Source organism: Rhinatrema bivittatum, chromosome 8, assembly GCF_901001135.1.
Source record: "Rhinatrema bivittatum chromosome 8, aRhiBiv1.1, whole genome shotgun sequence".
Lineage (NCBI taxonomy): Eukaryota > Metazoa > Chordata > Amphibia > Gymnophiona > Rhinatrematidae > Rhinatrema > Rhinatrema bivittatum.
In genome coordinates, this window is record NC_042622.1 from 169,893,756 (window position 1) to 169,916,696 (window position 22,941).

General features: G+C 47.6%; 1 protein-coding gene across 1 annotated transcript in view; it reads left to right on the forward strand.

Annotated features, from left to right (window-relative positions):
• The first annotated feature begins 12,803 nt into the window (after window positions 1–12,803).
• LOC115096548 (transient receptor potential cation channel subfamily V member 1-like) overlaps window positions 12,804–22,941 on the forward strand; it is a 47,883-nt gene continuing 37,745 nt past the window's right edge. The window contains exons 1-4 of the mRNA XM_029611312.1: window positions 12,804–13,275; window positions 16,995–17,329; window positions 20,635–20,777; window positions 21,484–21,636. Coding sequence (XP_029467172.1) covers window positions 17,073–17,329; window positions 20,635–20,777; window positions 21,484–21,636 — 553 coding nt within the window. The 5' untranslated portion in view covers window positions 12,804–13,275; window positions 16,995–17,072. The remainder of the gene's footprint in view (window positions 13,276–16,994; window positions 17,330–20,634; window positions 20,778–21,483; window positions 21,637–22,941) is intronic.

Sequence of the window (22,941 nt, forward strand, 5' to 3'; positions counted from 1 at the left end):
GCCTTGCAGCCTTGCCCCTGGAGCCATTAAAAATAACATTGTACTGTTTGATTCTATTGCTCAAGCATCACGCGAGGCAACGCAAACCATCGAAGTTGCCAGTCTTTCAGATTTGCAAGTGTGCAAAACATTATATACAGGGGTCACCCTCTAGAACAGACTCAAATACCCCTTCCCCCCTGGGGTGGGGGCGGTGTTAATACTTTCAGAGACCAAATCTCCCTGACAGGCATACAGTGTTCACCAGTCTCTTTAGAAAACATTGCTGAGGATATCAGTATATACAACATGCTGTGTTTGTTGCTACACAAAGGGATTACTCAGCATAATCCCTGCCCAAAACAGCTCATTATCTAAGTGCTTATCATTCATATTATTCTTCATTTACAGTTGGGTAAAGCAAGGTACAGGGAGGTGGAACCAGATGTCCCAGAGCCCTGTTCCATTGGCACAACAGAAAATGGATTGATTGAACTGAACACTTAGAGAATAATGACAGGCGAGTCATGCTTTCATTGCGCCTGATGCTGAGAGATCCCTTTGCCAAAGTCAATTACTAACATCCATGCCATGAAAAATGATGAATCAGTTCTGTTCTAACTCCTAGGGGAAGTTATAGGAGCCAGGACAGTGGCAGAATTCGGGCACGCCAGGGATAGACACAGAGGGATGGAGGGAGAAGACTACAGATGGAGTAAGACCTGTGACAGCACATGGGCAGACCAAGTGGTCCTTATCGGTGGACTTCTTCTCTGTGTCAACCACACTCTGCTTCTTGCTATTCTCCTGTTGCCAAATGCCTGGGGAAGACTGCCTGGAAACCAGAATTCAACTGAAATTTCATGATGATCTGAATTTAGGTCAACGAGATGAGGAATCTGCAGCTTTTGCTGAAGAGACTGAATGCCAGAAAGGCTAGAGAGATAGATGGACAGTATTTCATGGAGTATCTGCCTCCAAGAAGCCAGATTCACCACTGCCCAGCTGTTTTGCACCAGGGAAAAGAGGCAGTTCAGAACAGTGGCACTCATAATCAGTAGTTGTCACTTGTTACTGTTACAGACACAGGGCCCAATATTCAAAGCTGGCTGTTTAAGTAACTTAAAGCCAGATATGACTAACCCGGCAAAGTTATGATGTATATTCAGTGGCATGGCAAAGCTGCTGAATATACGTGTATATGTGCGTACTTAATGAATAAGTCTTCCCGGCTAAACTTAGACCTGCTGTATGCGGCGCTTAAATTTAGACATACACTTATACACCTAATTCGTTCCACCCCCGATCTGCCCAATGCACATCCATTTTTTTGTGCATACATTTTAGCTGTATAAGGGACTTGTACAGCTAAGTGGCGGCCACTGAACATGAGCCCATATTCAACAGCCACTATTTAGCTGCATAAGTCTCGCTTATCCGGATAATTAGCACTGAACACACTTTCAGGCCGATTCAATAAAAGGTGCGGGAGAGCTGGCGCTCTGAGTTGAGCGCCCGCTCTCCCGACACACACCCAGACACCTCTCCTGGGCATGCGATTCTGTATTTAAAGGAGGCCAAGCGCTAATAAGGAAGCACTAGGGACAATAGCGCGTCCTTAGCGCCTCCTTATTAGTATTAGGGATGCTTGTCAGAAGGTCAGAAAACCGACGCTCAATTTTACCGGCGTCGGTTTTCAAACCCACTGACAGCCACGGGTTTGGAAAACGGACGCCGGCAAAATTGAGCATCCGTTTTCGAACCCGCCAACTGGCGGGCAGATTTTTTTTTATTTTTTAAATTTTTGGTTCCTCTGACTTAATATCGCTGGGATATTAAGTCAGAGGGTGTACAGAAAAGCAGTATTTTCCGCTTTTCTGTACACTTTTCAGGGTTGTTTTGAACTTAGCGCCTGCCCTTGGCAGACATTAATTTATGAGAGTAAAATGTGCAGCTTGGCCGCACATTTTACTTTTAGTATTCAGGGGGACTAACTAATAGGCTCATCAACATGCATTTGCATGTGATGAGTGCTATTAGTTTCAGGGGAGAGGGGGGCATGCGTTTTCCATGCGCTTTACTCCTTACAGTATCAGGAGTAATAGACACCGGTGAGAAACTCACAACCAATCGTGTGTTAAACGGTGCGCTCAGAGAGCGCACCATTCTGTATCAGCCTGTTTGAATATTGGGCCCAGAGTGTCAGCTTTTGTGTATCGGGGTACATTTGCAGGTTTAGCAGAGGACAAGGGATCGGGGGATGAAAGTGGTGGTCAAGACTGCAAAATGTTTATGTCAGTAAGGATCAAGAGTCCGAATGTTTCCTAGAATATCTCCAATCATTCTTGACATGCAACCGTGTCGTACGTTAGTGTGGCACCTGCTGGTGCCTACCAACACTGCCATATCCTGTGGGCACCCAGCCCTTTGTAGAAGACACAATGCCACACATAGCTTCCTGATTCAAGCACACAATCTTGTGCTGTCTGAGCAGTCCCCACCCACCCATCTAGATCTCTTTAGCCCTGCATAGGAAAAAGAGGAATTGCATTACAATGGCAGAGTTTGTTCTCTGTACAATGATACAGTACCGTTCAGGTATGTAAAGGTCTGTATCATATCTCCCCCATCTCTCTTCTCATGTTCACCAGCTTTCTCACATTCATAATGGTGAGAGCGACTTTCTAAGGAGTTTTCTGAAACTTCAAAAACTCAGACGCCCTTTGTAGTTTAAAAAGAAATATCAGAATAGAACGGATCTCACAATGATATTGAAAGGGTTGGGTTTTTTTTTTTTTTAATGCTTTGTTTTATCATCCCTGGGTTGTTTCAGTATCAAGATTTTTTAAAAATGTCATATGTGCAATGGTCCTATAGACTCCGGATTAGCTGCTCCGGCTGTGTAACTAGCAATTAGAAGCTAACAAGAATCAAACCTTTCATTTGTTTATTTATTTATTTTATAACCCGCACCATCCACAGCTCTAGGCAGGTAGGAAAAGTACATACACAATTCATGTAAAAAACATTCGTAAGAAAAGCGCAAATAAAATCCTGGGTAAATACGAGCGCAAAAGCTAAAAATGAAAGGAAGCTTCAAAGTTGATATTTGTCATTTTACGTTTTACCACTTTCAGCTATGACAGGGAATTTGCCCTGATAGGGAGGTTCCCAGCTTCAGCAGAATTTCTTCTCCTAATGAAACATATTGGTCCATCAGAAAATACACAGATACTGAGCCAAAGCGGCACCTGAAAGCTCGCCCTTCCCCTCTTCTCCTGCCCACCATCCGCAGTGTGACTTCTTCAGGGCTGTGGTCAGGGCCGATGCTAAGTTTTCTGCTGCCCTGTGCGAGCAATTTCTGTGCTGCCCCCCCCCCCCCCCCCCCGTTCATTCATTCTCCGTCTCGGGCCCACCAAAAACAAGCCCAGCTCCCTTCAGTGATACAAACTTTAAAAACTGACCCCCCCCCCCCGAACTCATGGCTGGTGCAAGGGTATTAGGTGCCCCAGGTGAACCTTATAGTCTTGTACAACGCCCCCCGCTCCATTCCACACACACAGTTAAAGAGTTATGCATTTATATTACAAATGAAAAATATCAAAGCACAGAATTCTGAGGTAAAAACATCACTTACATTTTATTTACATGCACTGCTGTGATACCAACCAGAAATTCCTGCAAAAAACCCCACCTGGAACCCATATGGTATTAGGCCTATTGTGATGGGTGTTGGGTGTGGGTTTGACCCTCTGAAAGCCTGAATACACTAATACACTTCCTATTAGGAGAATGCCTCACCTCAGTCACACATGCAGAACATAAACAGACCCTCACCAAATACAGAATAGAGCAACCATAAAGTAAAAATACAAACACGCAGACAAAAACTGAACTGGAAACAGCAAGAAGCTGGACTCTCTGCAGAGCAACAGAACCATCATCATTCCTCAAACATCAAACAATAAAATCAAGAAATAAAATAAATACATAATCATAATACTAAAAACATACTAATAATATTATTTAAAAACTATGAATAAAAGATCAAATATTAATAACTCATATACAAGTTTTTTTAAATGTCCCAAACACCAATAACATATTTCAAACCAGCAGACACAGCAAATAACACCTAAAAAATAAAACTAAAAAGGTTTTTAAAAATTCACACTCTCCATACCTGGGAACTTTTGATTTCCAGATGCCCTGAAATTGTCATGGATTTTCAGGCAGCGAGTAACTGGGGTAGTTGGGCACATACATGCTCCCTCTCATACACACACATGCTTTCTCTCACTCTCCCACATACTACACACATGCTCTCTCCCGCACACAGCTCTCTCTCTCTCTCTCTCTCCCATACACATGCACAGATGCACACATGTTCACTCTTCCACAAACAAGCACACATGCTCTCTCCCACACATATGCTCACTCTCCCACACACAAGCAAACATGGTCTCTCTCACTCTCCCTCACACAAGTAAACAGCTCTCTCTTATTCACTTCCCTTGACTTAGCAGGCAGCAGCAGCAGCAGCAGCAGCAGCAGCAGCAGCAGAGTCTCCTTCTTCAGCTCCCATGGCCAAGGAAATGACTTCCAGTCACAGGGCATTGGACTACTTCCTGCAGGGTGTGCTCCTCTTCCTCCTCAGCAGTGCGGCCCCGCTGAAGTCGACAGCATGGTCAGCACTGCCTTAGTAAATGGAAAAGCGGTGCAGCCTTAGTAAGTGGAAAAGCAGTGCAGCCCTACAGCGCTGATCACGCTGTCGATTTCAGCAGGGCCCTGCAGCACGGACCTCTACTGGCAGCACGGACCTCTACTGGCAGCACTAAGGATGCTCTTCTTCTGCCGCCAATGGGATCGGGTCCACCAGTGGCATCATGGACCTCCTTTTTCCGCCGCTTGGGATCAGGTCCACCAGTGGTAGCACGGACCTCTCTCTGCTCCCGATGCCGCCCCACCGGGTGTGCTACCCTGTGCAATTGCACGGTTTGCCACCTGGTGCCTCCGGACCTGGCTGTGGTCTTTCTCCAGCGCCTGGCCTGGAGTTTATAAACACGCAATGATTCCTGCCCCTGTCTCTCTGACTCCCGAAACCTGGCTATCTGGGATAAGAACGTGGCATCAGACTAGGGTTGCCAACTGTCCAGTTTTGGACTGGACAGCCAGGTTTTCAGGCATTCTGTACAGTGTCCAGTCAAAAGTACCGACCAGACACTAAATGTCTGGTTTTGCAGGTGGATCCTGCTTTTTCCCATAGCCTCTTAGTTAGAGGAAGAGAAAAGCAGGTCGGAGCCTATCTCAGGAGAGCTGTGCTGTATCCCTGCCTCCTTTCCCATGCTGTGATTGGACAGCACAGGGAGAGGAAGTGGTGCACAGCACAGCCCTCAGCTCCCAGTGGTTCTGCAGATACATAGATACACTGTTTAGGCAGTTCCCTGGCAGGATCTAAACTTTATGCAAATGAGGGGGTCCCATTCCCCCCCACCCCCCGGTTCTCGAATGTCCAGTCCTGGTCTATGGAAAAAGTTGGCAACTCTACATCAGACTGACTCTGCACCTGGACAAAAAGTTACTATTTCCCCACTTTCACCCTCCATTAGTCATCTGCTGCTGTGCCTCTTTTCTCTCGGAGGAGCTTCTACCCTTGACATCCTCAGGACTGGAGGAGTTATTATGATCCCTACACAGGCTCTCCGTCAGGCCCTGTCCTTGGAGATTAGTTCTTTTAAAAAAGTAAAGATTACATCGTTGTCCCAGTATGTGCATAGGTCATTTGGGCTCAGCTAATTACAGGTTTCCATGGTAACAAATACTTTGTTCCTACCAAGAAAAAAGGAAAGTTTTGCATTTAAGTTACGTTGTTATGTAACATTTTTTGTATTTAGCATATTCTCACATCAAAGACTTTGCATTTAATGTATTTGCATATAAGGAGGACCTTTTGCATACAGGACCTAAATGCCTAATTAAGTTGCTTTTCCCACAGTCACTGGAGCCTGGGCAGGCCTCCCACTGCTGAGGAGGATAAACATCCATCCGGTCACATGGAAACCCTCAAACTTTCCCACACACAGGCTCCATTTAGAAGCCCCTTGTCTTTCATGTGGTGCCTTTCACACTGTAAACCACTGGACAACGGACACCGAAGCTTTGCCAGGAGCTGCCTTCTTTTTGTCTGTAGTGCGTGTTTCTGCTTTATTCCCTGGGCCATCAGGAAAATGTCAGTGAACTGGAGGGACTGGAAATTTTATACAATGATGTGCAGCGGTGTCTCAGGGCTCTGGCTCACACATGCCATGAATTTGACCTCTGTTTAGTCCAGAGAATGCTTAGTTTGTCCTCATAAAAAAAAAAAGGAAAAAAAAACAACCCCTCTGTGAGGCATCACTGAGGGCTAGGACTGAATGGAAGAGCTCTAATAGAGAAACAAGTAACAAAGCACATTGAAAAGCAGGAGTGGGCAAAACACTCGTCATGACATGGAGCCAGACCAACCACCTGCCCAGAGCAGTGAAATATTTCATTTACTGGCAAGAAAAAGGGCATAAAGTCCTAGTTAAAAAAAACAGGACATTGTCAGCTGACAATGACTGTGAAAAATCCACAAAGGTCTGGAGTTCGAGGATGGAGAAATTCATTTAGGGAAGTGAACAGAAAAAAGGAAGTCTCTGTCCTGTACAGCTCGGTGGGGGGCAGCTTTCCTCCCATCTTCCAGTGCCATGTCACGAGCAGTGAGACAGACTTTCTGACAGGAGGAGAACACTGAATGAAGAAACCGAGCCAGGCCTGACTTTGTCCCATTGCATGCAGGGATTTGTAGTTCAGATTTCTTAGAAAAATGGGTTGACCCTGTGAGGAAGTGAGACACAGCAAATACAAGGAGGCCTCAGTGTCTTGCAGGGCAAACTTTGAAAGAATGTTTACCACAATTCAGTTAATAAAATGACAATGAACCAATACATCATTAATGCCTCTTCCTTGCCCCTCTCCCCAGCCTACTGTTTTTTTTAATATACCGACATTCAATCTCAATTGAGATATCACACCGGTTTACATTCAGGTACTGTAGGTATTTCTCTATCCCTAGAGGGCTTACAATCTAAGTTTTTGTACCTCTTTTGTATTTCTAATCTTTTTTATCATGTGTGAACCGATGTGAAGGCTTGTCTGATGTGTCGGTATATAAAAACCAATAAACTAAAACACCTGAGGCAATGGAGGGTAAAGTGACTTGCCCAAGGTCACAAGGAGCAACAGCAGGACTTGAACCCTGGTCTCCTGGTTCATAGTCCACTGCTCTAACCACAGAACCAAACATACTGGAAGGAAATGGCACATTACATTAAATTAAAACACAAATTCTTTATATTGTGTTTGTTCTGATAACCTTGATTCAGAGGATCTGGAATCGCTTTATTTTAAGACAATTTTCCAAATGATACAATTAATTATCTCACTTTCACTGTCCTTGAGAGAAGTCCTTTATCTAACAGTGTAGTGTCTTACCCTTGTCCCAGAGAAACAGCTTCAAACAGTGGGCAGAAAACACTAAGGCAGAGCTTTCCAAAGTGTGTGTCGGGACACATTAGTGTGTCGCCTGTAGTGTGGAGGTGTGTCGCCCGGTCCACAGGGCCGGCGGAAGCAGGGAACTATAGCAGGAAGATCGGCGGGCAGTGGTGGAGCTTACATCACCACGGCCCAAAGAAAAGGGTCACGTTCACTCCTCCTCCTTCCTGCCTGTGCAGCCCTGGAAGAAAAACGTTGCCGGAGCCGCGTGGGCAGGAAGGAGGAGGAGCATCTGCTGCGTACAGAAGAAGAGCAGCATTAATGGGCCGTTGCAGATCCCACGTCGCGGCGGCCCGAGAAGAGGAGGAAACCCGATAGCAGGGCCACTGCGGATCCCACGTCGCGGCAGCCCGAGAAGAGGAGGAAACCCGATAGCAGGGCCGCTGCAGATCCCATGTCACGGCCAGGGAAGATCAGGGCCTCTGAAGAGCCCATCCTTCGGCAACCCGTGCAAAGGGACAGCATGTGCCAGTGAGAGCCTGTGCTTGAGCAAGAGAGCATGTAGGAGTGAGAAAGCCTGTGTGTGTGAGAGTGAGACAGCATGTGCACGAGAGAGACAGTATGTATGTATGTATGAGAGAGAGGCATGTGAGAGTGAGAGCTGTGGATGTGTGAGATTGCATGTGAGTGAGAGCCTGTGTGTGTGAGAATGTGTGAGATAGCGTGTGAGAATGAGAACCTGATTGTGTGTTTGAGGGAAGACAGATGGAGAGAAAAGAAATAGAAAAAAAGACCCTGTAAAAGGAATTGGCAAAAAAACAAGAAAGGAAAGGTGGAAAAAAAAGCCTGTGACCAACCGATTAGAAAACTAAGATCAGACAGCAAAGGTAAAAAAAAAAATTACTTTTTAGTGATTGGCACATGTAATCTTTGGGAATGTGCAAGAGTAGCACTTTCTCTATGCCGATCTCACAATGTACGAGATCAGCATGGAGGAAGTGGAAGCCTGCAAATATTTATTATGAGATAGGTTGTGTTGTGAAACATTTTATTTATGTATATATTTAAGGAAACATACATAAATTGTTGAAATACATTTTGTTCGTTTAACCTTTAACTTCTGGTTTGCTGGTAGACTGAATTACTGTGTCACGAAATTATGTTTGTCTAAAAAGTGTGTCACCAACATGAAAAGTTTGGAAAGCTCTGCACTAAGGGAACGCAAAAGCCCTTGTCCCAGCTTCCTTTCTGTCCACCTTGGGCTCTGCTCCTAAAGAACTATTTAAAAAAATGCAGCAAAAACTCTTCTCTTAACAAGCCCTGCTGCAGCTGCCCCCCCTCCCCCCCCAGCTCATTCATTTCCCAGGCTCAGCTGGCTGTACCTTTTGACTCCAGCTTCTTGACTGCAGGAGAAATCACCCAAAGAGTTATATTGTTAAAGAGATATTTTTTTGGGGGGTGGGGGGGGGGGAATCACACCATGGGATGCAGAACCTCAATACTTTATTCTTGGGGCTCCCTTACCACACTAGTCTTCTTTAAAATGGTTCTTGAAGGCAGGGGAAGCTCTTAATCCTGTCTGATTTGTGGGGTGCGTTCCTCCCATCGCAGTCCATACATTCAATCCATCAAGTTTAGAACTGGTTCAGTCTGACCCTTATGACCTAGATCCAAGAGAGAACCCTGGTGGGGCTTGGACCCTTACATTGGTTTGCTAAAGCAGCTCATGCAGGTATCTCCAGGAGCAATTATTAGTTTTATGATGTAATAAAACAGACCCAAGAGAAGCTGCAAAGCTCTTCCCACTGTAGCCCCTCTTCTAGCATCTCTGCAAACCCTCTGGGATCTCATTCCGTCCATCAGCTGAGTGCCTGATGTTGCATTTCCAACTCTGAACTTTCCCAGCTGCCTGGGAGAGAGAGCAAAGCAGGCATCTGGATGAGACCCTTTCCTCTGCTCTCTGATAAAGAACACGTACAAAGATCTCACACTGGCTTTATCTGGACCACAGAAAACCAGGAGGCTCAGAAGTGATCCTTGTATGCAGGCTGAAGCTGCTAACAGGAGCCGGGTGGAACTTCCTTCACTTTTCACCTCTTGGCTTCTATCGTTTTCCATGCTCTGCCCTTACTCAGCTCATCCTTTAATCAGATTTTTTGCTGTTATCTCTGCTGCTTCCAGAGGTTTATAGTCGCACAGAAAGAGACTCTTGTGCCAGACCATACCTGTGCAATAACCCCTAGAAGCCCTGACCTGACCCTACTGATGCCTTTTCATGGCTATCCTATAGCACGGTGTGCACACGGTCATAGCACCACAGTTCTGCAATGTGTGTCGTTGTATAATTACCATGACGGCTGAGCTAGATAGCAGGGGGAGCGGGTTAAACATGGGGAGAAAACCCCCCTGGATGGATGTGAATTAAGGCTTATGGTGTCATAACCTAAGGAGAGGCCATGTCTGATTGACCTGGAAGCCCAAAGAAACATGTATCTCTCTATATTTATAGCTCTATAAATCTCCAAATGGTGATAACAAAGACTATGTGGGAATTAACAAGACACCTGTGCAATTCAAAAATATCTTTAAGTGTCTACACACTCAAACAATACAAGCATTTTATATACAGTGGGTGTAAACCAGTGGCAGCTGGTGGGTTAAAGAGTACATAAGAACATACGAGGTACCATGCTGGGTCAAAGCAATCGTCCATCAAGTCCAGCATTCTGTGACCAACAGTGGCCAATCCAGGTCATTTGGAAGTGCCTAATGGAGAGGGGAGATCCTTTCTCTCTTGCTGACTTCCAGAGGCAAGATGTGATTGGTGATCCTCAAATTTACCTGACTGATAATTGTTAATGGATCTGTCCTCCCCTAGGACTTTGTCCAAACTTTTTTTTTTTTTAATCTAGTTATACTACTAGCCTGACGACATCCTCCAGCAACAAATTCCACAATCTAATTGTGCATGGACTGAAAAATGACTTTTCTTAATTTTCTTTAAATCTGCCCTACTCCCAGTACATGGTGCGACAAACACCATTGCCATTGCTTCTCCCTCCCTCCATTTGCTTTCTCGGCCCTCCCACCTGTCTCATTCCTCTCACCTCTCTCCACCCTTCCTCCCCATCCTTCTCCATTACCTGTTTGTATCTCAGATCTCTTTGGTGGTATATTTACACTGCCGCACCTACACATGGGATGCCAGTGGTGGAAACTGATGCTAAAAAATTAAGAAAATGCAATTAAGCACTCCCAGATACTTGAAAATATGATGCAGCATTAGGCACACATTGGCATCAAATTTCAGCATCTAGCATTTTGAGAATTACATCTATGCATCTACGGAGTGGAGGAATAGCCCAGTGGTTAGAGCAGTGGGCTGTGAACCTGGAAAAGCAGCATTCAAATCTTGTGCCACTCCCTGTGACCTGGGACAAGTCACATCACCTTCCATTGTCTCAGGTACAAACTTAGGGTCTGATTCACTAAGGGGCGGATTTTAAGAGCCCTGCTCGCGTAAATCCGCCCAAAACCGGGCGGATTTACGCGAGCAGGGCCCTGCGCGCCGGGAAGCCTATTTTACATAGGCCTCCCGGCGCGCACAGAGCCCCGGGACTCGCGTAAGTCCCGGGGTTCTCCGAGGGGGGCGTGTCGGGGGGCGGGCCCGGTCGTCGCGGTGTTTCGGGGGCGTGTCGGCAGTGTTTTGGGGGCGGGTACGGGGGCGTGGCTACGGCCCGGGGCGGTCCGGGGGCGTGGCCGCGCCCTCCGTACCCGCCCCCAGGTCGCGGCCCGGCACGCAGGAGGCCCGCTGGTGCGCGGGGATTTACGCCTCCCTCCGGGAGGCGTAAATCCCCCGACAAAGGTAAGGGGGGGGTTTAGACAGGGCGGGGCGGGTGGGTTAGGTAGGGGAAGGGAGGGGGAAGGTGAGGGGAGGGCAAAGGAAAGTTCCCTCCGAGGCCGCTCCGATTTCGGAGCGGCCTCGGAGGGAACGGGGGTAGGCTGCGCGGCTCGGCGCGCGCCGGCTATACAAAATCCATAGCCTTGCGCGCGCCGATCCAGGTTTTTAGCAGATACGCGCGGCTCCGCGCGTATCTACTAAAATCCAGCGTACTTTTGTTTGCGCCTGGAGCGCAAACAAAAGTAGGCTATTCGCGCGCCTTTTAAAATCCGCCCCAAAGCATTTTCCCCATAGACTCAGAATGGAAGAAAAACCATTGTGAATTAGTGAATCAGGCCTTGAAGATTGTGAGCCCACTGGGGACAGGGAAATACCTGCAGTACCTGAATGTAATCTGCTTTGAAGTGCTGAAAGCCAGAATATCAAATCAAATGAACCTGCAAGGTGAAAGGATAGCTTTTTGTATAAAAGAAACTTATGTAACTTCCTCTGATCATACTCCATTACAGCATGGACTGAATGTTGCTAAAGAAACAATAACACGTTCAGAAAACACTGTTCCAATAAGCAACTGTTCCCAAGGTTGGAGAACTCTTGGATTTTGGGGAAGTCAGAAAGAGAGAGGCAACCATACCTGCGCCCCTCACACAGCAAAGAGGTTTCTTCAGTGGCTCATACAGACAGGATGAATGCTACCCCTTCTTCACACCCAAGTCCTGCTGCTCACTATCACCTCGCCACAGCCGCAGGGATGGGGATTTTGGAGTCCTCTGATAACAGCCAGCTGGGGGTCATGGCGGCAGACAGTATACACGTCATTGCCTGATCGCAAACATGTGTCCGATTTGAGAGGTGTGAGGGCTGAAGAGAGAGAGAGAGAGAGAGAGAGAGTGTGTGTGAGTGAGCATGTTTGCATGTGTGGCTTTGTGTGTGTTATGATGGAAACATCGCCAGTACTGCAAAATTATCCATTATTCTCAGGGCTGGAGACAGTAATAGGGCAGCTAAGGAAATGTGCAGAGGGCAGGAGTTAGAGGCTTCAAAAACCCAGATTTCTAACAGGAGAGTGACCAAAGCAATCTGACCCTTCAAACAACATAATTCTATAAAATGCCCCCCCCCCCCTTAAACACACAACCAAACCTGTCTGCACCTGGAGTGTCTGAAGCGCAGCTACCCCGGGTCCCCAAAGGGAGAGCAAACCGAAGAAGGGAGGGAGGCTGCAGCTCTGTTTGGGAGCAGGCTGTAGAGCTGGCAGTCCCACCCAGCAGGTCCTCGGTTAGCAGCCGGTTTAGTTTATGGTTGACTCTGTCCCAGCGCGGATCCCTGCATATCCTGATGCGTTTGGGTGGGGCTCTGTGTTTGCAGGTTCAGGTTTCCATGACTGAGGATGGGAATGTCCAGCTTTGGGGGGGTGTATGGACAGCTCTGTGTAACAGAGAGTGGACAAGGCGGAGTGGAGCTATGTCTGCATATATGTGTGGTTGGGCTTCGTTGCCCTGCAGCTCCGATGCCGTTTAAGCAGAAGGAAAGCCCTCGTACAGGTGGCTGCTGAGACCAGGAGACCGTCATCCAGCAGATGTTTCCTTTGCAGCCCTGGGCTCGGCGAGCCAGAGGGGGCGGGGAGAGGGCCAGAGAGAGAGAGAGAGAGAGGAAGTCTCCGAGCTGAGTGAGTGCAGAAGTTGCTTTGCTACCTGCCCCCCCCTGGCAGATGTTCTCCTGCTGCAGCCCAGGGGATGAGCGAAGGGAGGTGGCGCTGCTGCTGAGATCCGCGCCTCCTTCCCCCGGGCAGGAGCAGCAGCGGTGGTGGCCCCTGCACTGCACTGGGCTCCGGACAGCGCTCGGCTTCGGGTGGCGGTGCCTCCTGCCTCGGGACCGCGGTAAGTGCGACTCCCACTTTCCTCGCCCTCGACCACTTGTTCCCAGCTTGCAGGGACCGGACCTGCCCGAGCGCGAAGTTCTGCAGGGCTCCGACTTCGAGATCCCTTCCGAGTCCGCTTGGACCTTCTCACTGGCATTCAGCTTTCCTATCAATAGTTATTTCAGGAGAAGCGCTTGGGGTGGATATGGGGAAAGGGAGCGGCCCCCCAGTCCTCTCTTGCCAGATTTGTGATCCCAGCACAAATGGAATAAATGCAATAAAACAAAGATTAGATTAGTCTGCAGAGAGACTAAAGCCGCTATCGCTGCTTTTTATTCAATTGAATTTATTCCTGTTGTAAGCTTGCCTTGGACATAGATATAATGAAAAGGCGATGTTAAATAAAACGGATAACGAGCTGAATTACTGCACTGATCAAATATTATTCTGCGCTTCCTCCAGCTGTGGGAATGAGTTGGATTTTTCTGGTAATGAAAATGATATGATCGTGTATAGTGACTGCTTTATTAACGTTAGGCTCACTAAGTGCGCAATGTTATCTTTAGTATAAATCTCAGATCTAAAAAGAAAAGAAAAAAAACCCAGACAACAAGCTTGTAAAAGAAGGCAAAGAGCTACCAGAGAACAGGCGGAATGAGAGGGCAGGGAGGGAATAACAAGCATGCTATTATTTAAATGTAAATATAACTTTCTCAAAAGCTGCGCCTCACCACAAAAAAGCGAGAGAGAGGGAGAAAGCGGTTGAGTTACAAAATGCAGACAGTCTTTATAATTATCATTTCACTTAACCTCGGACAGTGCACAAAATTGATTGCACGAGATTAAGAATCTGTGCACCCCAAATCATGATGTGAAGTTAGCCCCGCAGTACTTTACGATGTTTTACAAAACGTCCCTTTGTTAGAAGTCTGCTGGTGTGAAAAACCAAATTCTGCACAGTGGAGGCGACTCCCCCCCGCCCCCAGTTAATGGCCTCCTCGGTCATTACAGGCTCAGACATTTTGCTGACTCCATCCATGCCTTAGTGCTGCTGCTGCGTTCGTCCCGTTGTATGGGTGCAGGGCACGTTGAGATGCACTGAGTGAAGAACTGACTTCACCCATGCCTGTTATCACCCAGTGTGTTACTGCACAACACCAGACCACACCCTCTCACACCACAGCACACAGTGTAGCACACCCTTGGCGTACATCGCATGTTGTCATATTACACACAGTGCACCACACCCTCGGCCATGTCATAATATCGTGTACCGCAGCTTAAGTGTCATTAAACAGTACAGCAGACCCGCTCCTAGGTTTTAGACGGTGTCAGAGTCAATTTAAATAATTACGACAGGCTGGTGGCCTAGACAGTTTCTGATGCATCACTTTCAGTTCTTCCATTTGGCAATTAAATCCAGCTGGTCAAATATTCACCCCCTCCCTCCCATGTACTAATTGTCAGAACACCATAACATCCGCTGGACTTCTCTTTTCATTTTCTAGGATAATTTAATATTTATGAAGCCATTCAGGAAATGTTATTTAACAGCAGAGCTGTAGCGTAAGCCGTGTCAGGCCCGGTGCAAGCCATGCATGGCAGATGGGTATGGTCGCCTTGGGCTTCCGAGAAGGCTGGCCTAGCCTGCAGAGAGCAGCCTAATGGGGGGGCAGGAGGCAGAGGTTCTGGTTAGCATCCTCGCTGGTTTTTTGGTGGCTGTGAGGATCATTACAAACAAAAAGCTCGGAGGTGAGGCGGGTGTTGGATTAAGTCTGGGAAGAACTGAAAGAGAAGACCACAAGGGGCCTGGGGTGAGGGAGGCCAATGCTTGTAAGGCAACAGAGGGCAGTAGTGGGTAAAAAGGGTTGCGAGGTCGGGGAAAAGATATGGGGGTGGGGAAACTGGTGCTGATTTAAGAACAGGAATTTATTTGCTCATCTACTCAAAGTGGACGAGACCCGGCAAGGAGGAATCTCAGCTGGGCAGGCTGGATGGGCCGATCGGCTGTCTGATGCTAACTAATCATTCACTGGCTGCACTTAAGAAAAGCTGCCATCAGCTCCAATCTTCCATCTCACAATCTCAAGAGTTTTCTCCCTAATGAAATCACAAGTCTTTCACTTGTGAAGGAAACTCACAGCCAGAGGAGCAGAATCCATTAGGAAAAGGAAGAGCTTTAATAGCCAGAAATCCCAATAATTACTGCTATGTCCTAACTTTATTTTCCAGTCCAGCTGCACAGGGCGCCTGTGTTCAGAGGCCGTAAGCTTGTTATGGTGCTTCTTGGGCCCAGGAAAGATAGAGAAAGTAGGCCCCCCTTCCCTCCCTGCACCCTGAATGGCTGCTGCTGATACCGAGTCTGTCAGTACTCATATCCTCTCTCCAGCTCCTTAGGGCCAGAGATTCGGGTCCCACTCTCCTCCCTGACTCTGCAAGTCCTGCAGTAGCAGGATAGAGGCAAGGAGCTGCTGGTTTGCTCCAGTATTCTCAGGACAGGTTGCTGCAGGCCTGGTTTTACCCCACTGCCTGCAGGGATTTGTAGTTTAAATTTCCCTGTGAAAAGCAGGACTACAAGTCCCTGCATACAGTGGGGGTAAAATCAGGCCTGGATCAATGTAATCCTGAAAAACTGGAACCAGCTGGCAACTCTTGAGGACCCAGAGGTCCAGTGGCACCTGGAGCACTTCTCCCATCCCCATCCTCGGTACCTGGCATAGGCACAGCAGCTGCCGCAGCCCACTCCTTCCAAAAAGTTGATAGCCTTTAGGTGGGCATTGGCCCTGGCCGGGCGGGCTCTGGACCTGTGGAAGTAGGTCAGTCCTGGCTATGGCTCAGAGGAACTCTGGCACAGTTTCTGTACTTTATTGCCTCTGACTGGGTGCCACCTCACCCCAGATCAACTGAACAGTCTGCTCCAGTCCTGGTTTTGACCCATTGCATGCTGGGACTTGTAGTTCTGCTTTTCTTATGGGACTCAATGAGAAAATCAGAACAAGTCCATGCAAGCAATTGGACAAAGCCAGGAATGCATCAGCATTTTTACTTGACCTGGTGTGAGGTGGATTTGCTGAGCCCAGGACAACAGTATGGCTGTATCCCCTCTATCGGTGGCTCATTGGCTAGAAGGCATAAAAAGTATTGTATAGAAAAGAAATTGGGTAGATACTGGAAAGTACTGAGAGGTTCTAAGAGATAAGTCTGGTTCTAGTCCACTCCAAAGCTGATCTGAAGTGAAGCAGACTGCACTGTCGGTGATAAATCCATGCACTTTAAGGATGTTTTTAGGGGTGGAAAACCAGATTTTGACTTTGCTTCCCAACAGATGTTGGAATTGGTTCCAGGTCATGTAGAAATAGATTTTTCCCATCATTCTGATTAGGTTCCTCAGGCAGGGCCAGTCTAGTGCTAGGGATCCCAGTCGAGGCCAAACCATTCATTCTTTCTAGAAGAATGGTCCTGTCCAGTTCCTCAGCATTCAAGCATTCACAGTCTGCTCCTTTTCATCACAACAACCAAGACCAGAATGCATAGGGGTGGGGATGTGAAAAACCAGGGGCGGATGCAGAAAAGGGCAGAGATTAGCACTGCACGACAAGAGTCGAAGTAGCGAGTCAGGCTCGCTGTCTTCTGCAGCTGCATATCAGAGCTACAAAGTCAGCAGGCAGCACTTCCGGAGTGTGACTCTTTCATTTATCTCCCCCCCTCCCCCCCCCCCCCCCCTCTGTTTCTTTTTAGCACACATCAGTCTCTGGAAGTCTTCAGACCCTTGCTGCATCCTTGAAGATCTGAGATCTTCGTCCGTCCAGAAGGAACATGCAGAACTCCGTCTCCGACTCGGATTCTGATTCCGATTCTGAGGTGGGGCAGTCTGAGCCTGCTGATCAGAACAAGTTTTCTTTGGAAGCCCATGACAAGGACTCGAGACCTCCAAGGTCAAAGGAAAGCAAAGGTGATGACGAGACAGGAAAAGCCCCCATGGAGTCCTCGTACCAACCAGAGAGTGACCGCTTCCCTGACACCATTGGCTTCAACCTGGAATTTCTGGGCACTGTCGAGGAGAATGGAAACACGTAGGTAGCCCATATAAAGGATCTCGGGTTTTTTTGCTGTAAGAAAATGTTCAGGGCCCTTGTGCTTTTTGCTGTGACTCACCTCCCTCACAAGGAATGCAAAGCTCTGGATAGTTCTTTCAGGAGCCATGACATCATTGGTCGGTAAGCAGGGCCGGAGTTAAGGATTTGGCACCCATAGGCAAGATTGGAAAATAGGAAGGGGAGGGGGGCGGGGGGGGGGGGGAGATTGGAAAGTGGAGGAAAGACCCTTCCCCGCCTCTTATACGCCCAGAGGGCTGTGGCAGTGCCCCGTCGAAGTGGCTTGCTGGAGCAGGCTCCTCCTTGGCACAGTTGCCCTGGGTTTTTGGCGCCCTAGGCAATCACCAGTGTTACCTATTCCTAAATCCGGGTCTGCAGTAAGAAGGCATGTGCCTGATGATGTCACCTCCAGACCGAATACCCCCTGAGCTTTGTAAGTCATCAAGTCATTGAAGATGTGAGAGACGTGATTTTAACCAGAAAGCAACAGTTCTGCACAAGCCACCCTTAAGGTCCTTTTTATGGCGTGAGTTATCAGCAGATACCCATGTTACCTGCAGTAGATGGGATGGCCATGGCCGATTCATGTCTGTGAACTAACAGTGACTGCTGCAGCACGCTGCAGAAAGGAGGGTTAAGCCAGGACATTTATTTCAAGCTTCCTGCTTACATCTGTAAGGCGCTAGGGCTCCCTTTCAGTTACAACAGCTTATGCTGGTTCACTTGGGAAAGGGAAGTCTTTCTGCATTGGAAAGAGGGAGGACTGGGTGTGCTGGGCTATGTTGCACTGATGTCTTCCATGCTCGGGGGTCATGGCAGTTTTTCAGTTCACTTGATTACAGCTGTCCATGCTGGAGCAGCAGCAGTAAGACAGGAAATGGAGCAAAGTGATAAAGGCACTTGACGTTCTACATTAGAAAAGCAACACGCCAACCCCTTTACACATTCCCTGCTCTGCCCTCCCCTTCCACACATACACACACAAATCAGATGTGACGTTCTGGTAGAGGGGACACACCTACATATGAGGTTCTGGTTGAGAGGACACACGCACACATGCATGAGTTCTAGTAGAGGGGTCACACATGCACATATACATACACATACACATACACATGTGAGGTTCTGGTAGGGACACACATGTGAGGTTCTGGTAGAGGGGACACACAAACATGTACATGCACACACGTGAAGTTCTGGTAAAGGGGACACATTTGTGTGAAGTTCTGTTAGAGGAGACACACACACACATGCACACACACGTGAGGTTCTGGTAAAGGGGACATACGTGTATATGAGGTTCAAGCAGAGGGAACACACTCGTGAGGTTCTGGTAGAGGGGACACACACACACACGTGAGGTACTGGTAGAGGGGACACACGTGAGTTTCTGGTAGAGGGGACACATACAGATGTGTGAGGTTCTGGTAGAGGGGACACACATGCGCACGTACATACACATATACATGTGAGGTTCTGTAGAGGGGACACACATATGTGAGTTTCTGGTAGAGGGGACATATACAGACGTGTGAGGTTCTGGTAGAGGGGACACACATATGTGAGTTTCTGGTAGAGGGGACACATATGTGAGATTCTGGTACAGGGGACACACACACGCATAAGGTTCTGGTAGAAGGGATAAGAATTATTTCTTGGGAATTAGAAAAAAACTTCAACAAAAGTATTGCAGGGGAAGAGAGGAGAGGGAAGGGGAAACTGTGAGAAAATAGTAGCTTAATAATAAATGCCTGTCTTATAGGAATTTGTTCAGTTCCAAGCCCTGCGAATTTTTGACATTGATGTTTTTCCATCTTTGTTTTAAGGTTTATTTCGTCTATGATTATTGCGGTGAATTTCTGCTTTTTTGATTGTGTATGTAGACATTGCTGATATCCTGCAGGCGATTCATACATTTTAATGAAGATAAAGACTCAGGGAGTCTTGCAACAGCTAAAGATGAGGAGAGTTTAAGATGATATTTTTGGAGCATGGGAGGGAGAACGTGTGCTGACAGCTGTCTTCACCCATGACCAACCTCAACCCTTAAACCAGAGCACAAGTATTTGGGCTGGGTGTGGTGATTTTTGGGCTACCAGCAGCCTCATGTAGGCCCTTTAGCACACCACACTACAATCATAGCATTTATTCTTTTTTTTCTTTTTAATAGGCTAAGATTGTGGTCAGAAATGATCTACTTCATGAAATATCTCCGTTCCCAACTTACTTGAAGCAGGCCAAATCTTAATTTATGCATCTACAATTAGAACTAACCAAGCTAAGGCATCAGTTATGCAGTTCAGCCTCACCCTATAGATTCCACTTCCTGCCAGCATTAGAGCACTTGAGCGGGACACTTCCTGCACGCAGACTCCACTGTTCTTTGTTTGTGACATCAGAGCAGCTCCCCAGCTCTGCTGCTTTTGGAAGAGAAGTCACACTGGGGGCTGGATTCTGTGCGTAAACTGCAGACAATGACAGGCTTTGTATACCATGCAGCACCCCTGGCTCTTAAGCTGCATCGTGCTCTCTGTGGAAGGATGGGTCCTGGCGGGAAGAAGCCCATGATACAGTCTGGGCCAGTGACGTGTCGGAGGAGTCCACAGGGGTGCCCCTGCTTACCTTAAGGGTTAGTTTTAATCAAATATTTCAGTGAGTACAGTGCAGGAGGGAGGTCCCTTGATACGAAGCTGATATAGCACATCACTGAATGATATTATGTTACTGCTTTTTTTCTTTTTTTTGTCACAATAACCGGATACTGAGGTGCCCACTCTGTTGCATTGGCAGGAAAGTTGGCATCGTTGTTCCACTTCTGCCACCGTATCTCTCTCTCTCAGGAGCTTGGAAGTGTAGGCAGTCATCCACAATCCTGTGCCGGGAGAGAGCGATCCATATGAAAAAATCTTTCGGAAATCTGCTCTTGTGGGATTCAGCATTTCCTATGATTTGACGTATTTCTAGGATTTATTTCCCTTTTTTCTGTCTTTGATTTCATGATATTTTATTGGCGGGACAAGTCAATGGCCTATCAGAACTTAAAGACTTCTTGCACCCTTCAGTGTGAAGTCATTTAAAAAATTCCAGTGAGTTTTTTCTTCCCCCCGGGTGAACCTTTTTTTGCATAAGTTGAATTATGAAATTGTGGAAAGTAGTTTACAGGCAAATCCCTACCCATGACTGAAACGTTCTTGGAGGCTTTCTCCATTGCTCCTTGGTGCAGTTTTAATATGGTTCTTTTAAGAGGTTCTAGAATAATCTGCAATTTATTCTGCCACAAAAAGGGATTCTTCGAAGAAGGCGCTAGACGTATACACGCGGCAGAGGATCTACGACGCCGTGGTGAGGGAGGACACGGAGGAGCTGGGAGGCCTTCTGGACTACTTGCGCAGGACCATGAAACTTCTGACAAACTCAGAATTCAGAGGTAACCGCCCCCCTCCCCACTCTCCTCCCCGAGATGCCAAGCCCCGATCATCCCAGACTCATTCTGTCCCCTGCACAGCAAGCTAACATTTCGTCCCAGTGTTGCAGTTCACAGCTTGCATAAGACATCCTCTTAGTCCGATGAGAAGGTTTTCCCTTTCTCGCCATTTGCGTCACAAATGGACGTTCATTCAGCATCTTTACCCAGCATGTCCAAGCATTCTCCATCAGCCCCCTTGGTTCTGATGGGACATGTTAATGAGCGTTGAATTTCCCAGTCACTGTACTTCATTTAAGTCCCCTTTTAATCGCAGAGACCCTAGATTGGGGATATATATTTTTTTTTTACAAGGCACACCACTAGTGGCCTTAATCAGCTTAATTTTCCTTCAAAGACTGTGTCGGAAATGACATGAAAAATTCATAGCCAGCATGCATTGCTTATGCTCAGGAGGACTGGTAAAGTAGTGACCTTTCTGGTGGGTGGAGGCCTGAGTAATCTGTTCGTTGTATTGTTACTGACTGATCATAGAGACACTCCTTTAGCTGAAGTGTTAGAATATCTGTTTTGGTTCCAGTCCTGCCAAGGGCCACAGGTCTTTCCTGCCCCTCCTATGCAGGACTGTGGAAGAGAGGGAAATGACATTGACACAGGTCAATCATCTATACCATAGAAATGCCTTTCCATGTGTCCTTCCCTTTGGCAGATTCAATCACCGGGAAAACTTGTCTGCTAAAAGCAATGCTGAATCTAAAGAATGGGAAAAATGACACCATCCCCTTGTTACTGGAAATAGCCAAGAAAACAGACAACCTGGAGGAGCTGGTGAAATCTGGGTACACAGACCGTCACTATAGAGGTAAGCTCATAGGAAGAGCCTGCAGTCCAGAATCCAGGCGTTGCTGCTGGAGAGCACACCAAGTGCTCAGACCCTTGTGATGCTGCCCTGTTAGACGGTGCAGGATATTTTAGAAGAGAGATAAAATGGGCATGATAAGAGTAGCTGCCTATAGTCTAGGGCAGCGCTTCTCCACCGGTGTGTCGCGACACACCATTGTGTTGCCAAGCACCAGCAGGTGTGTCGTGTGTTCCCGGTCTCTCCCGCTGCTCTTCCTTTCCTGCTGCCGTTGCCGCCGGGCTATCAGCACGTTCAAGCCCAATGGGTACGGCAGAGTTGTTAGAGGAAGCTGTGGCATCCGCGGCTGGACTTTTCTTCTTCCCGCGCCTGCCCCAGAACAGGAAGTGATACGCAGTGCAGTGTGCGGGAAGGAGAAAGCTGTGCCGTATGGAAAAGTAGCGGCGGCGGCAGCAGTATTAGCCCCCGAGCAGTAGCGTGGCCCGGAGCAATCGAAGCAACTGGCAATCAGCAAAGGAGACAGCAGTATAAGCTTCCCACGGCCGATGGGATTCTTCTTTGTGCTCGGGGGGGGGGGGGGGGGGGGGGGGGGGGGGGAGTGAGCGAGAGAGAGAGAAGACAGCCAGCCTGTAAGTGAGAGAATGTGTGTGTGATTGAGAGCATGTATTTGAGAGCATGTGTGTAAATGTGTGAGAGAGAGCATGTGTGTGATTGAGAGAAATTGGTCAGAGAGGTGATCTGTAAACCGAGGTGATGTATGTCTATACGTACCGCGGTATAAAAGAATCTATAAATAAATAAAATCTGTGTATATGTGAGAGACAATAAAAGTGACTGGTCAGGGAGATGACTGGAGTATGTGTGAGAGAGTGAGAGATTGGTCAGGGAGGTGACTGGTGTGTGTGTGTGTGTGTGTGTGTGTGTGTGTGTGAGAGAGAGAAAAAGCATGGAAGTGAGAAATCTGGGTATGTGAGAAAGCATGGGAGTAAGAAGCCTGGTGTTGTGGGGGTGTGTGTGAAAGAAAGCATGGGACTGAGAAGCCTGTATATGTGAGAGAGAGCATGGGAGTGGGAAGCCTGTGTGTGTGTACATGCATGAGAGAGAGACTGGTTGGTAAGGTGATGGTGTGTAAGAGAGAGAGACTGGGGTGTGTGTATGTGAAAGAAAGTGATTAAGGGAATGAGAAGCCTGTGCATGTGGAGAGAGCGAGCATGGGAATATGAGAGAGACTGGTGCTTGTGTGTGTAAGAGAGAGAAAGTGATTATGGGAATGAGAAGCCTGTGCATTTGGAGAGAGTGAGCATGGGA